The sequence below is a fragment of the Scleropages formosus genome, chromosome 21 (genome assembly GCF_900964775.1).
Source record: "Scleropages formosus chromosome 21, fSclFor1.1, whole genome shotgun sequence".
In the NCBI taxonomy this organism is placed as follows: Eukaryota; Metazoa; Chordata; class Actinopteri; order Osteoglossiformes; family Osteoglossidae; genus Scleropages; species Scleropages formosus.
In genome coordinates, this window is record NC_041826.1 from 13,160,647 (window position 1) to 13,174,021 (window position 13,375).

The 13,375-nt window shown below is 40.8% G+C and overlaps 1 protein-coding gene across 1 annotated transcript; it reads left to right on the forward strand.

Moving 5' to 3' along the window:
* Positions 1–6,083: 6,083 nt before the first annotated feature.
* On the forward strand, positions 6,084–12,900 carry LOC108918686 (cadherin-related family member 5-like). Its single transcript, XM_029247492.1, has 12 exons — positions 6,084–6,308; positions 6,421–6,477; positions 6,830–6,922; positions 7,155–7,241; positions 7,333–7,443; positions 7,592–7,762; positions 8,040–8,130; positions 8,270–8,376; positions 10,259–10,459; positions 11,986–12,117; positions 12,568–12,646; positions 12,878–12,900. Exons 1-12 carry the CDS (start codon positions 6,084–6,086, stop codon positions 12,898–12,900), a joined length of 1,377 nt encoding a protein of 458 aa, XP_029103325.1.
* Positions 12,901–13,375: the final 475 nt, after the last annotated feature.

Here is a 13,375-nt window from a genome sequence, read left to right on the forward strand (position 1 = left end):
TATATATTATATACTGTATATATATTTACCAAATAAATGGGAAATGTTCATTACTGATTAAAAGACTGCTTTTTCATAAACAGCACATACCAGTAAACAGAGTAATGAAGGACATGGTAAATATTTGAAATTAAACAACATATATGTAATATTTTATCATTGTAAAATAATTTACTATAAAAAATTACAATTGTAGTATATATTATAATTAAAATATTTCTTAGTAAATTAACGTTTAATAAATGTACTATATTATTATTATATATAATATATAATAATAATACATTTGAATATTTTAGAATATATAATAATAAGAAGAAAATATTATATACATATTAGTAGTAGTAGTAGTATTCTTATTATAATTGTTGATGATGATAGTAGTAAAATAATGATGATAATAAATTTACATTGCCTTTAGCAATAGATGTTTTTTGTTTTTAAATAACAACCTGACAGCCAAATGGACATACACAGAATTTTAAATGGATTTGTTGAAAGCAGTCTCTCCAGGAGGCTATCTGTCATTTTAGATCATTTCTCTGTGTGTGTGTGTGTGTGTGTGTGGGAGATGAAACACAGCACTGCGATCTGGTTACATCAATGGGCCCTTGTGAGCAGTGTGGGCTCCAGGAATGTGTGTGTTCCTTCGCCAGCTGCTGTAACCCCAGAAACGAGTCGGCCCCACCTTTCCGCCACCCTCCTCTCCCTTTGTCGAGAGAGTTCCCCTCGCCGGCTCTGTCCCAGATCCGGCTTGTCGGACACCAAGCGGTAAGCGATGTCAAGCCCATCCAGTCAGGCACTGTTCATCCCCCCCAAGACAGCACCACACGCTCAGATGCCGTTCGCAAGGAGGGTGCGTGCCCCTCGCCCCCTCACCACAGAAACAAGGCCTCATGTTAATGTAAACGCTACTTCGAGTTAAACTAAGATGTAACTAAGACACTTCTAAATGGAATAGGGGAATCCATTAAAATGTGAAACGCTGAGATTTCTGTGACAAACAAGCTGGAAGGATTTGGCGATTCTGCTCAGATGCAACGGGAAGCCATATGGCGCCTTCTGCTGGTGGAGTACATGTGCTACACGTGAGCGGCGGTACGAGTGACACACGTCATGCAGCAAATAGAGGTCAGTGTCTCGTATGGACCGTGTGCGTTGCGTTCATTCGCTCTTTGTTTTAAAAATGAAAGACAAATTATGAATTAACTATGTTTAGAAACCCATGGTTTGCTCAAATTGTAAAATATTTAAAATATGACTCATTGATAGTTTCTTGCCGTCTTATTTTTTTACTTTGAGTTATTTCGTTTTGTGCCATCTGTTCTTGTAAACTAACTGAAACCGCGCATAATCCATCAGCCCTGGATGCCCACGCGGAGAGCAGCAATAAACTGCAAAACATTTGCTCGATCACTGCCCCACGTACACGTACACGCCCACACCAGTGACAAATATCGACAGTACAGATGTTAAACTTTGGCTATGAAGCCAATTTTACAGCTTAGTTAAAGTTTGCCCTATATTGCTATAGATCTGTTTTTCATCATGCAATAAATAAATAAATAAATCCATCCATCCATCCATTAGTGGCTTCATTGAGCATGCTGGCTTCGCTCCGAGTTATTGGTCATAAGTTAATACAGATCACTACTAGGTGCTTTTCAAAAGCAGCAGGATGACATGTCCTCCGAGAAAATCGGCAGGATTTATTTTTGAGGCGCTACTTCTTCAGAATCTTAAGTGCAGGTGTTAAAAAAAGCACCGTGAAGTTGTAGCTGCTAGTGGCAGTAGAAGAGCATTATGAGATATACGTTTCAATCATCATATTTGGTATTGTGAGATTTTGATTTCTACACTTTCACTTTGCATGGTTAAACGAAAAGAGAAGATTAATACACAAGTCCTTTTCTTTTTTGTGCGTGTGCTCGGAAACGGTAAAAAGCCATTTTTCTCCTTTTTCTGCAAGGTATACGGACCTAATTCGCATTTTGTTTTTCAATTTTGAATCAAAAGACAAATGAACGCAATGTACAGGGACCAGTGTGCGTTTTAAAGGCACGTGTTACTTACCCAAGGATGTACAGGCGTGAGGTTACAATCTTCACCACGACTCAATGCGGTAGCACAAAGACTGGGTTAAATAACCCTGCACCCCTCTAGGCCACTCTGAGCCTCATCAGTCCCTACCATAGGTGTGGGCCCTTCATCACACACTGTCTGAAACTGCTTGTCCCAAGCAGGGTCATGGTGAACCGGAGCCTAACCCGGCAACGCAGGGCACAGGGCTGGAGGGGGAGGGGACACACCCAGGATGGGAGGCCAGTCCGTCACAAGGCACCCCAAGCAGGAGTCGAACCCCAGACCCGCCACGCCCCCTTCATCATACTTCCTAGAATCCCTTGGGGGCATCCCCAGCACAAAGACTGAAACAAGCAATCGGAGCTTCAACACAAACATGCAGGACTATGCACAAGCACAAAAACGTAGACCAGCTATTTACAAGTATTTCCAGAAATCCCCTCACAACCATTACACTGCCCAGCCTTTCTGCGTTGTCCATCCCAGCAACCCGCAAGTCACACACTCATTTGCATGCTAGAGTCATTAATAAGCATGAAACATATGTTTTTCCACTGTAGGAACAAGCCAGTGCACCCGGAGGAAACCCGGCAAGGAGCACAGTAAGATCATGGATACTCAGCTCGTAATTATCATCATTATCATTACTAAGCATCCTGCCCAGTGGCATTCTCCATCATTAGTGAGGTGTCTTGCCAGCTGCAGCCTGTCCTCTCCTGTCCCCTCTTGTCCTGTCGTGTCCATTTAACCCGTCTACCAGCTGCCACCGCCGTTATCCTGTTCTGGAAACGCCTCCTAAGCCCCGTCTGTGCCTGGGAAACCTTAATGCTGCGAAGAAGCACAGCTCTCGTGCGGAAAGCCGAGGTGAGGCAGCCAGCACAAATGTACCGGCACGACAGGGACGCCCAGGACTGCAGGGTCTGAGCTCATCCTGACCGGTAAGAGGCCACCCTTTCCACTTCTCCGCTGGTGTCCTCCCGTGTCTTCTGTGTGCTGCGCTGCTGTGTCTTACGTCGAAGTTTTCTGAGTTTCCAGAAACACACACACTGTGATTGGTTTTATCGTATTTATAACAATTTTATCGACAGTTTTTTTTTATTTGCATTGGCATAACTACATCTCATGAAAATTTAAACAAAATAAGATGTTTAACATTTAATATGGCCTGAAATTGTGAGTATAAAAATACCTAATGGTGCATTTTGCATCATTGCATGTGTTCACGGTTTAAAAATAATAGTTTGTCTTTGGAAAAGCAAAGGTGTGCTTGTACGGTATTACAGTGAGAAAGAAGTAACATTTAAAAATGTTTTAATTTTCTGTGGAAGGGGGCAAAAGATGCATTTGTGTTTAATCTCATACCTCAGGGTGTCTATAATATTTGTGTCTACACAGAATAAGTTATTGCTTTACAATGGATGAGGGCGACCTGTGATCTTTTATCCTTAGCTGAAAAAAGAAAATACTGTAAGAAAGTGTTGAGTGTGGGAAAATTTGGGTGAAAGAGAAAGAAATCACTGACTGGAGCGCTGTAGCACACCACAGTTCCGAGCGAGGATTCCTTGTAAATCACAATTATGTTAAAAATGAACATCTACCATGAAGACAGTGAACGCCAGTATGCTATGAAGTACACAGTTGCAGTGATCTTAGAGCTATTTCCATATTTCATTTGGTATAAGCAGAGATTTGTGTTTCATTTGTTATCATTAGAGATTTGATTAAATACAATCAAACCCTTCAGTTTTGCAGATTCCTACTTCATAGGGTCGTATTTCACCATTTTTCACAAAGTGAGCTCAATGTAATAACCAGCAATAGCTGTATCCTCATCTTTTGTTGTTTCAAAATGCAAGTAAATAAAGGGTATACACAAATAGGGGTGTAGCAAAATGCAAAACTCCCGGATAAAACACAGCCCTACTGGAACACAAACTGACGCTGACCTGTACCTAATATATGCAAATGTGGATGTTCTTATGCTGAGACAACACTCTTAACCAGTAAAACATTGTTCAGCAAAGGTCCTCCTTCCAAGATTCCGACAATGTGGCGAATAAACAACGACATGCGAACTGGTATATACACGTGCATGTGGCCTGTGTAATACCGTAAGTGTGAATGGAGCCTGAGGATGTGTCAGGTGGTATGTTCAAACCTAATCCTATAATCTGACACCCACATCCACTCTCAAATTAAGCACTTGTTAAATCAGTAATCCACAGTGTCAGTAATGTCCAAATCATTTATCAACAGCTTCACCTGTGTCCACAGACCAGAACATGTTACTGAAAACAATCTTATCGTTCAACTCTTGCCTTTTCAAGACTGTTGTCATTTAAGACGTTGCTAAAAGACTGCCGGATTTCTGCAAGAGACATTTTCAGGTTGCCCTTTGAGAATACACTTCCTTTGAATCATTTTATCAGTCTGCAGAATTTAATCAATTTGGTTTAATAAAAAAAACATGGATACTGTCAAAAAACACAAAATTTGGACACGCAAAAAAATCTGTACGTGCATCCAACATTAAATTTCAACAGATTTAATTTATTTTCCCCAATTCACCTAATTTGAACTTGGACAAACAACACAAATTGACCAAATGATTGCACAGAGGTATCCACCACTTGTGAACTAATCATTATTAGGTTAGTCTTGCTTGCCTTCCTTCAAATTGCTGAACTGGTGCTGCCGAAGTGCAGGTACTCCACAGTGTAGAAGTGGACTCCTCCAAGCACGTGACACTCTGGTTCATCCTCTTAAGTTTCTGAAAGAAGCCTCGGTGGTGGGGGAGAGGTCTGAGAAGCCAGGTCCTGCCTCCTGTGTGATCTCCGATTTTTGTCCATTAGAAAATTTGCCGAAAAGAGTGTATCGCATGCAGGGGGTAATAACCAACTACAATCAACTGGGTAATTTTTATGAAGTAATAATCTATCGAGTAACAGGTAAAGGCAGCAGCTGAGCGCAGTCATGTGTCTGGCACAAATCCTATCATTCATACATGCATCACTGTTATGCTAAACTATCAGCACCACATTCTGTACCTCAAGGAAATGTACACTTCATTGCTATACCAGCAATGTCTACACCAGCTCATAGTCTTGACTCTAAGTAAGTTTCCCTATATATTGCTACCTTGGTGCCCCAAGCCTTTAAAAAGAAAAGTCTAAGATGGATTTGTGGGAATTACAAGATGAGAGTCTGAAAAAGCTCCTTGGCTTGAGAGAAGGTTTGGCACTGGCTTGTGCCTCAGGAAGAACCACGTTTCTCAGCTTGGTTAACATCCAACCAAGATGGAATAATGAGTTTAAAGCATTAGAAAAGAAAAAATAGCAAGTTGACGCAGACATCAGTATAAAGAGATGAGCAAGGAAATGGCTGTGCTTTTAGTAACTAACCTGTCTTTGTTTAAAGGAAGGAGATACATTGCCAGAAGTTGTGGTCCTACAGGGACCACAAATTATGGGAAAGCTCTGGAGGATACTCCTCTGCCAAATGGCAATAACTCTCACTTACCATATAGTCAAAGGTAAATGTCCTTCACTTATAATTTGCGTCTCTATCATTGTCATCAATATATTACATTGAGTCATAGTATTAGTATAGCAGGTATCACAGAGGTTAAAAACGTAGATTTTTAACTTGAAGAGTGATGGTTCCTAAAATAAATCTTATTGCTGTACTTTAACAACTGAGTGCCCTTAGTAAAATATCATTTCCATAAACTTTGGAAGTTGCAAATTATTTTGGGCTTCAGCTGAGCATCAAAAGCAATAATATTCTTTTGACTGAAATGCAAGTTCTACAAACCAGTATTAAAGCTGAAAAAAAAGTTCCTTCAAATGGCTTTTACGGGCAATCAGTGAGAAATCTTTGCCTGTTCATTTTTGTAGCTTTTTATTAATAGATAAAATGTCAACAGGAACCTCAGCTGAGCCTCCAATTAAGTATGATTATTTAAGAAGTGTTTTTAACATTTGCAAATATAATTAAAAAATATGATTCATTTGCCAGCCAACTTATGCCTTGGAGGTCAGGATATATTTGCATCCATAAGAGAAAACAGCCCCACTGGAGAGTTTATTGCAAACGTCAGCATTGCCGGAGATCCAGGAGCCAACAGTGTCCGCTTGTGCCTGACTGGAGAGAATGCTGACTGGTTCTTCTTGGAGGAAAAAACCATCCGGCTCAACTCGTCACTCTCGAGAGCACTGGATAAAGAGGTAACTAGAGATATTTGCGACGCCATACAATTTTGATTTCACTGTCACTCATTTTGAAGATGGAAATCTTCGATCTATTTTATTTACCGATTTGCTCCTCTTCCCACCACAGCTTCATGGATCTGTATTACTGGCGGCATTAACATGCTATGAAGGGGAAACTATACAGGTATATGGTGCAGCTGCAAACACCATTTTATATGTTTTTGAGTTTCAGAGCAGTTAAGGTCATGGACTTGTAACCTTCAGGTTGTTGGATCAAGCTGCATTTCTTGCTACTGCAACACTCTTAAGCAAAATACTTCCCCTGAACCTCTCCCCTAAAAATATGTAAAAGGGTGAAAGACTGCAAGTCTATTTGAATAAAAGCAGCAGCTAAGCAATGAGATATTTCAGATTTTAAAATATATTTGTATGGTTTGTCGTCCTTACATAAAACTGAGTTATAAATGTAGAAAACTTTACCTGTATTCGACTCATTCTTTTAATGACAGTTTCTTTTTAATTTTTTCACCTCACAGAGTGAATACAGAATTATGGTTGAAATCCTTAATGAGAATGACAACAAGCCAGTGTTTCTTGAGGAGACAATTCAACCTGTTAACATCAGTGAGGTAGGAGTACAGGAAATCTACCTTGTAATAAAGAGCATGTAATACCTCATATTTAAAATCTGTTAAGGCCACAGTTCGGCGCTTTGGAATTTTCTGTCTCCGCACCTCTTTCTCCTGCACGTTTATCTAAGTAACTCAAGTTATGTACTTAACACAAGGACACATAAGCAGTTTACCTTCAAGGACATGAAAATACTTTGCCCACCAAACATGGTCCTCTTCCTCTCTCCAGCTGGCTGCAGTCAATTCTACAGTATTCACGGTCAAGGCCATAGATGCAGATGATGACACCATTATGTATGTCATTGACAAACAGTTGGTATGTGATGGCAATCCTTTGATCCTGCTATAGTACAATGATGTCATTGGTGTATGTCCTTTTACCTCACACTCTGCACCTCCCTGTTCAGCCTGATGCCAGCTACTTCAGGATAGACCTGCCCAACAGTGGCAAAGTGATCCTGGTGAAAGCACTGGACTATGAGACACAAAGTCAGCTACAGTTGATCATTTATGCTATAGTATGTCACCTTTCTATATCATTAATTGATGCATTGCTCAAAATGTAGAGTAGATATCAAATAACGTACATTGCATGGTGTTCTAAGGATGCCTTCGGGTTTAACAAGGAAGATAATTTTGTTCATCTTTATATTTTGTTTAATGAAGGAAATGAGCACCAAGGAGAGATACAATGCCTCTGCCACCATAACAGTTAATGTTCTTGATGGAGATGACCTTTACCCACAGTTCCAGCCATGTACGCCCCTCTCTCAAGACAGGGGACATGTCATCTGCACTAATCCCGTTTACAGAGCTAACATAACGGAGACCATGCAGGTAGGAACTTCTTTAGCATTAAATGGAGGGTCCACAATAGAACTGGAAATAGAACATGTATTAGAATGATACAGAATCTCAAGGTAATTAATATAAGCAATCTAGAGCCTGAAAATAAAGCTGACAAAACTTGTATTTAGAGTTCCTCAGGGCTAGGAAAGTTTCCAAAGACAATGACATGGATGTTAAACAGTTGATCTCATGCGCTTACATTTTTTAGTTACAGAATGAATTCCTAAATACTATATACTCAGTGGAACTTTTGTCTCTTTTCTAGAACATCACTTTAACTTTCTCACCTGGTCCAATACATGCTGTGGATGGGGACATAGGTCTGGGAACACATGTACTGTACACCATCCTGTCAGGTCTCACATCTGCTCTCTGTCTAGCCATTTTCACTGCGACAATGTCCTGTGATGCATGAAAAAATCAAATATTAACATGAAGCATGCATTTATTTGTTGTGTGCGCTAATCCTGGCTTTTGCCTGTTTTATCCAAACAGGGGCTGACAATGGCAGGTTTCGCATTAACAACATTACTGGGGAGGTAACCTTGACTAAGGCCGTGGAGGACCGACTGCTGACCCCAACATTCAAACTTGACATCATGGTAAGGAGCAAAACCAGTGGTCACTCTGGAGTTAACAGTATGCACAACTTCTTAAGTGTGCATGGATAATGGGAGTGATCTGTACTCATCAAATCAGAGTAAAAACACTTTACAATCTTTCCTCACTTTACAAAGGTAATGCAGAGGTAATACAAAGGTAACTTGTTTAAATGTTTCCATGTTACAAATTTTTATACATCCCTGAGCCCCAAATTTGATAGTTTTTTATGCTAAAATATCATCATATCACACTGAAATGGACACAAGTACACACATCGCCTGAAACTGCTTGTCCCAAACGGGGTCGCGGCAAGTCGGAGCCTAACCCGGCAACACAGGACACAAGGCTGGGGGGGGGGCGCACAACCAGGACGGGATGCCAGTCCGCCACAAGGCAACCCAGGCAGGACTTGAGCCCCAGACCCACCGGAGAGCAGGACCCGGTCAAACCCGCTGTAGACAGAAGTACTTTTTACTATTTAACATTAGTTATCACAACAAGGCAGCTTCCCTTAATTAATAAATCCTGTAAATACTGTATGGCAGTTTACCTGTGCTCACTCTGCTCTTTTGTAACAAATGAATGAACAGACAAATGAATTAAACTTTATTATTATACAGACATACGCTGAAGACATAGAGATAAATAAGCAGATAAGTTATGTAAATTTTCATTTACTTAGGTTGTTGCTTTTTATATTATTATATAGTTATTCTATATTTTCCAATTTATTATTATTTGGCAGCTGGTAGCACAATAGTTAAAGCTTCTACCTTTGCATCTAAAGGTTCGAGAATGAAATCTGAAGTCTGGCTGCCGTACCCTTGAGCAAGGTAGATACCTTAAATTGCTCTAGTAAAAATCACCAAGCTGTATATACGGACAAATCATTGCAAGTAGTTTAACATTATAAAGAGGTCGCTTTGGAGAAAAGCATCAGCAAAATGAATAGGTCTAAATGTAAGATGTTATTAAGTTAGTGCATTTACGCAAGAGAATTTGCGTAAATGCACTAACTTAATAACATCTTACTTCACTTCGTGATTAACTATAACAACCTCCAGTTCATCGGGGTTTCTTCTCACACGCCAAAGTCATGTTTTTCGTGTTAACTGAAGGCTCTAAATGGCTCCTAATGTGTGTGTGCACGTTGTGCATTTTACATTCCTCTGCTGTAAAAATGGGGGAATTATTGCAGAGTGTTTATTCCAGGGGGGTGCGGTGGCGCAGTGGGTTGGACCACAGTCCTGCTCTCCGGTGGGTCTGGGGTTCGAGTCCCGCTTGGGGTGCCTTGCGACGGACTGGCGTCCCGTCCTGGGTGTGTCCCCTCCCCCTCCAGCCTTACGCCCTGAGTTGCCGGGTTAGGCTCCGGTTCCCCGTGACCCCGTATGGGACAAGCGGTTCTGAAAATGTGTGTGTGTGTGTGTGTGTGTGTGTGTGTGTGTGTGTGTGTGTGTGTGTGTGTGTGTGTGTGTTTATTCCAGTGTACTGTACATAACCTTGGATAAAGGTGTCAGCTAAACACTAGATAATAATCATTGTAAGTCGCTTCAAAGAAAAACATCCTCTATATAAACAAATGTAAATGCATCATAGTGCTCAACTGACAGGATGCACAAAATGCCTCATAAGCCAAAGTAGTGGCATTAAACAAATGGGTGTACCTTGAGAATGACTGTACAGCTTTCTCAAATATCCTGCATCAAATCAATGAACATGAGTAAAGTTCTACCTTGTTAGTCTAATGCTAGTCTTAAGCAAACGTTCAAATGTATCTGGATATCCATGCCACGGAAATTCAATAACATCTGAGTATCAAATTATTTCTGAAGCACTTGTTAATGTCTTTACAGCATTAATAACCATAACCATCTCCCTTAGGCCTCTCAAGTTGACGACCCAAAGAAGTATTCAATAGCAACTGCCATGGTCCTGGTGTTGGCTGAGAATTACTTCGCTCCAGAGTTCAACAGTAGCACCTACCAGGGGTTCATTATGGAAGGAGTCGGCTCTTCCTCTCTGGTGTCCACTTATGGAAACAAGGTGCTGGTGCTCCAAGCCATCGACCGTGACTTTAAAGACGTACGTCATGAAGCATCCATTCTGCTGCACCACGACCCAGTAGTTAACTGTAGCATGAAATACCCCAAGGTTGTATGTACTGATGATGTGTCCTTACTGTAAAATAATGAATCTTTTGAAGGTCAGTTTGGGACTTGAACTGAACATATCCGAGTACCACTGCAGCAGGCGACAATGGATTAACATTTAATCTGAGTCAAAATTGTAATTCTGCTTGCAACCCAATCATATGTGCTCAGCGTGCACATGTTAAGCTGTTTAGAGACTGGTTTATAAAGGGAATCCTGCACTGATGTCAGCATATGCTGATCTCTGTGTGGTAAAGCACTGATGGAGGCCTCATAAAATTAGCTAAAGAGCTTGGAGTTGTCTGGTGTTGTTCTCTTCCAAACACTATAAATAACTGCTACAGTGTGCCGAACATATGAGCAAAAGAAACAAAGCCCCATGCTTTATATGGTGACATATTTTAAGCAAATTATGTCCTCCCCTAACTTACGAATTTAATGCGTCCCTCAAAAACTCTTTTGAAAAGTGAATTCTGATAAATGAAACACATAATTACCATTACTTTGATAATTTCATGCATACCTGAACTCCAAAACTGACAGCACTTTATGCTAAAACGTCACCAAATCCAACTAAAATGGACACACTTACCAATCAATCTGACATCATTTAAATAGACCAAAGGCGGGGGCATGATTACCGAGAGTGTAATAGGTGAAACTAGCAAACAAGGATAAAGATAATTTGAAAATTTTGCACAGCAGGAGCCAAACAATATCTGATGGCATTCCATGGCAACTGGCTCAGCTGTTGAGAGGCACATAAAATCCAAATTTACTCCTCATAAATGCAAAGAAATGCTTTGAAAGCCCAAGTAGGCTTCTTCATGGTCAAATTGTCATAACCTGAATGGGCGTATCTTGGTATATGACTGTAGTTGTGTTTGGTGCTGAACTTCAGTTTCTTCACTCTCCAACGCAATGGAGATACATCTACAAAGAAATTGAATAAGTAGAAAGCTAATATCAAATTAAAGTCAGAAAAAAGTATATCATCAGTTAAAAATGTTTCTCTCTCACACACACACACACACACACACACACACACACACCCAGGATGGGACACCAGTCCATCGCAAGGCACCCCAAGCAGGACTTGAACCCCAGACCCACTGGAGAGCAGGATCTGGCCCAAACCACTGCACCACCATGTCCCCTAAAAATATTACAATAAAATGATATATATCAAGGGGGCACGGTGGCGCAGTGGGTTGGACTAGGTCCTGCTCTCTGCTGGGTCTGGGGTTCGAGTCCCACTTGGGGTGCCTTGCGGCAGACTGGCGTCCCGTCCTGGGTGTGTCCCCTCCCCCTCTGGCCTTACACCCTGTGTTACCGGGTAGGCTCCGGTTCCCCGCAACCCCATATGGGACAAGCGGTTCTGAAAATGTGTGTGTGTGTGATATATATCATTTACACTTTTTTGGAATGCCTGTTCAATTTTAAACAAATGTATTTCAGGGAATAAATCCCAAAATCCACTACTCCCTACGGCCAAAGTCAAACAACACAAAGCTCTATCACATCACCCAGGAAGGTCATCTGATTGCCAGGACCAGTAATCTCCGGGCCTCTGAGAAACATTTCCTTGAGGTGAGAAACACAAAGTCAGAAATAAATGTATTTGTTACAAATACTGCAATATAGAAGTAGCTCAAGAATGAATGTACCATACACTACCAATTAGCAACAAGTTGTTAAATGCATTTGACCAGTAGATGTTTCTTGAGGAATAACGGTGCTAACACTCACAGACATTATATCTAGTAACATGACCAATTATGTTCAATCATTTATGATAAAATCTTAAATTTCTTGTAGTACCATAAAAATATTACAGGAATTAACATGTAAAATTATCCTTACACTGAAGTCTAGGTAATATTAGCCATTAACTGCTAAATACCAGTTATTCTAGTATTACAAACTTCATTCTCTCTAACTTTTCATTCAATGTTCCCTTAACAATCACAGTGTTTTCCTGTGGCTTTAGAACCAGAACTTCATAACAAAAATTATGTTGCTAATAACAGTAATTTGCAGGTGCTCGCCACAGATCAAGAGTCTGGAGAAGTTGTTAAAACATCAGTTGACATTGAAGTTCTCCAAAGAGGTCAAAAAGGTAGCTACTCTCACACCTTTCACCATGGTAGGAAATACCCTGTGTTCTGTCAAGATTGTTGCGAGCAGATTCCATGATTTGGAAGTATATTATGTTTATCCTTCAGTTCAGAATTTTTGACATAGCAAGCTCCATAACATTTCTGAGGGCACCAAGAAATTTTCAGTATATGTCTTCAGAAATGTAATGTACTGAATCTGCTTCTGATGAGCAGCCATGCCGTCATTATAGGAAGTCCCAAGAAATTGGATTAGCTTCATTATCGTGCACCATCTGCAGTGGGTCTAAACAACAGGAGAGAGTTAAGCCATTCGTCATATGACCATCACCCTGCGAGAAAGTCTACTCTACCCTGGAGACTGAAGAATACAGTGTTATGAAAATTAAGCCATGTCACATTGGAAATACAATATTTAATGATTACAGTGAACTGATGTTATACAGGTGGAGGATGCAGACCAAAACAGACAAATAACTCTTGCTCTTCTGAGGCAGTGTGGTGGTCTGTGTCTTTACTGGGTTAGTGAGTGTAAGAGTGACCAAATTACAGGTGATACTGTGGTCTTAATTCTCAGCTCCACGGAGCCCTTTTGGGAGTGTGGGGCTCTACAGCTTGAACATGGACACTGTCTTGGTCGGGGGCATCACAGGGGTGTTGCTCCTGTTGCTGGTTGCTGCTCTGCTGGCTCTGCTGCAGCTGGCCAGGCAATGGAGGCAGAGCCAAGACCC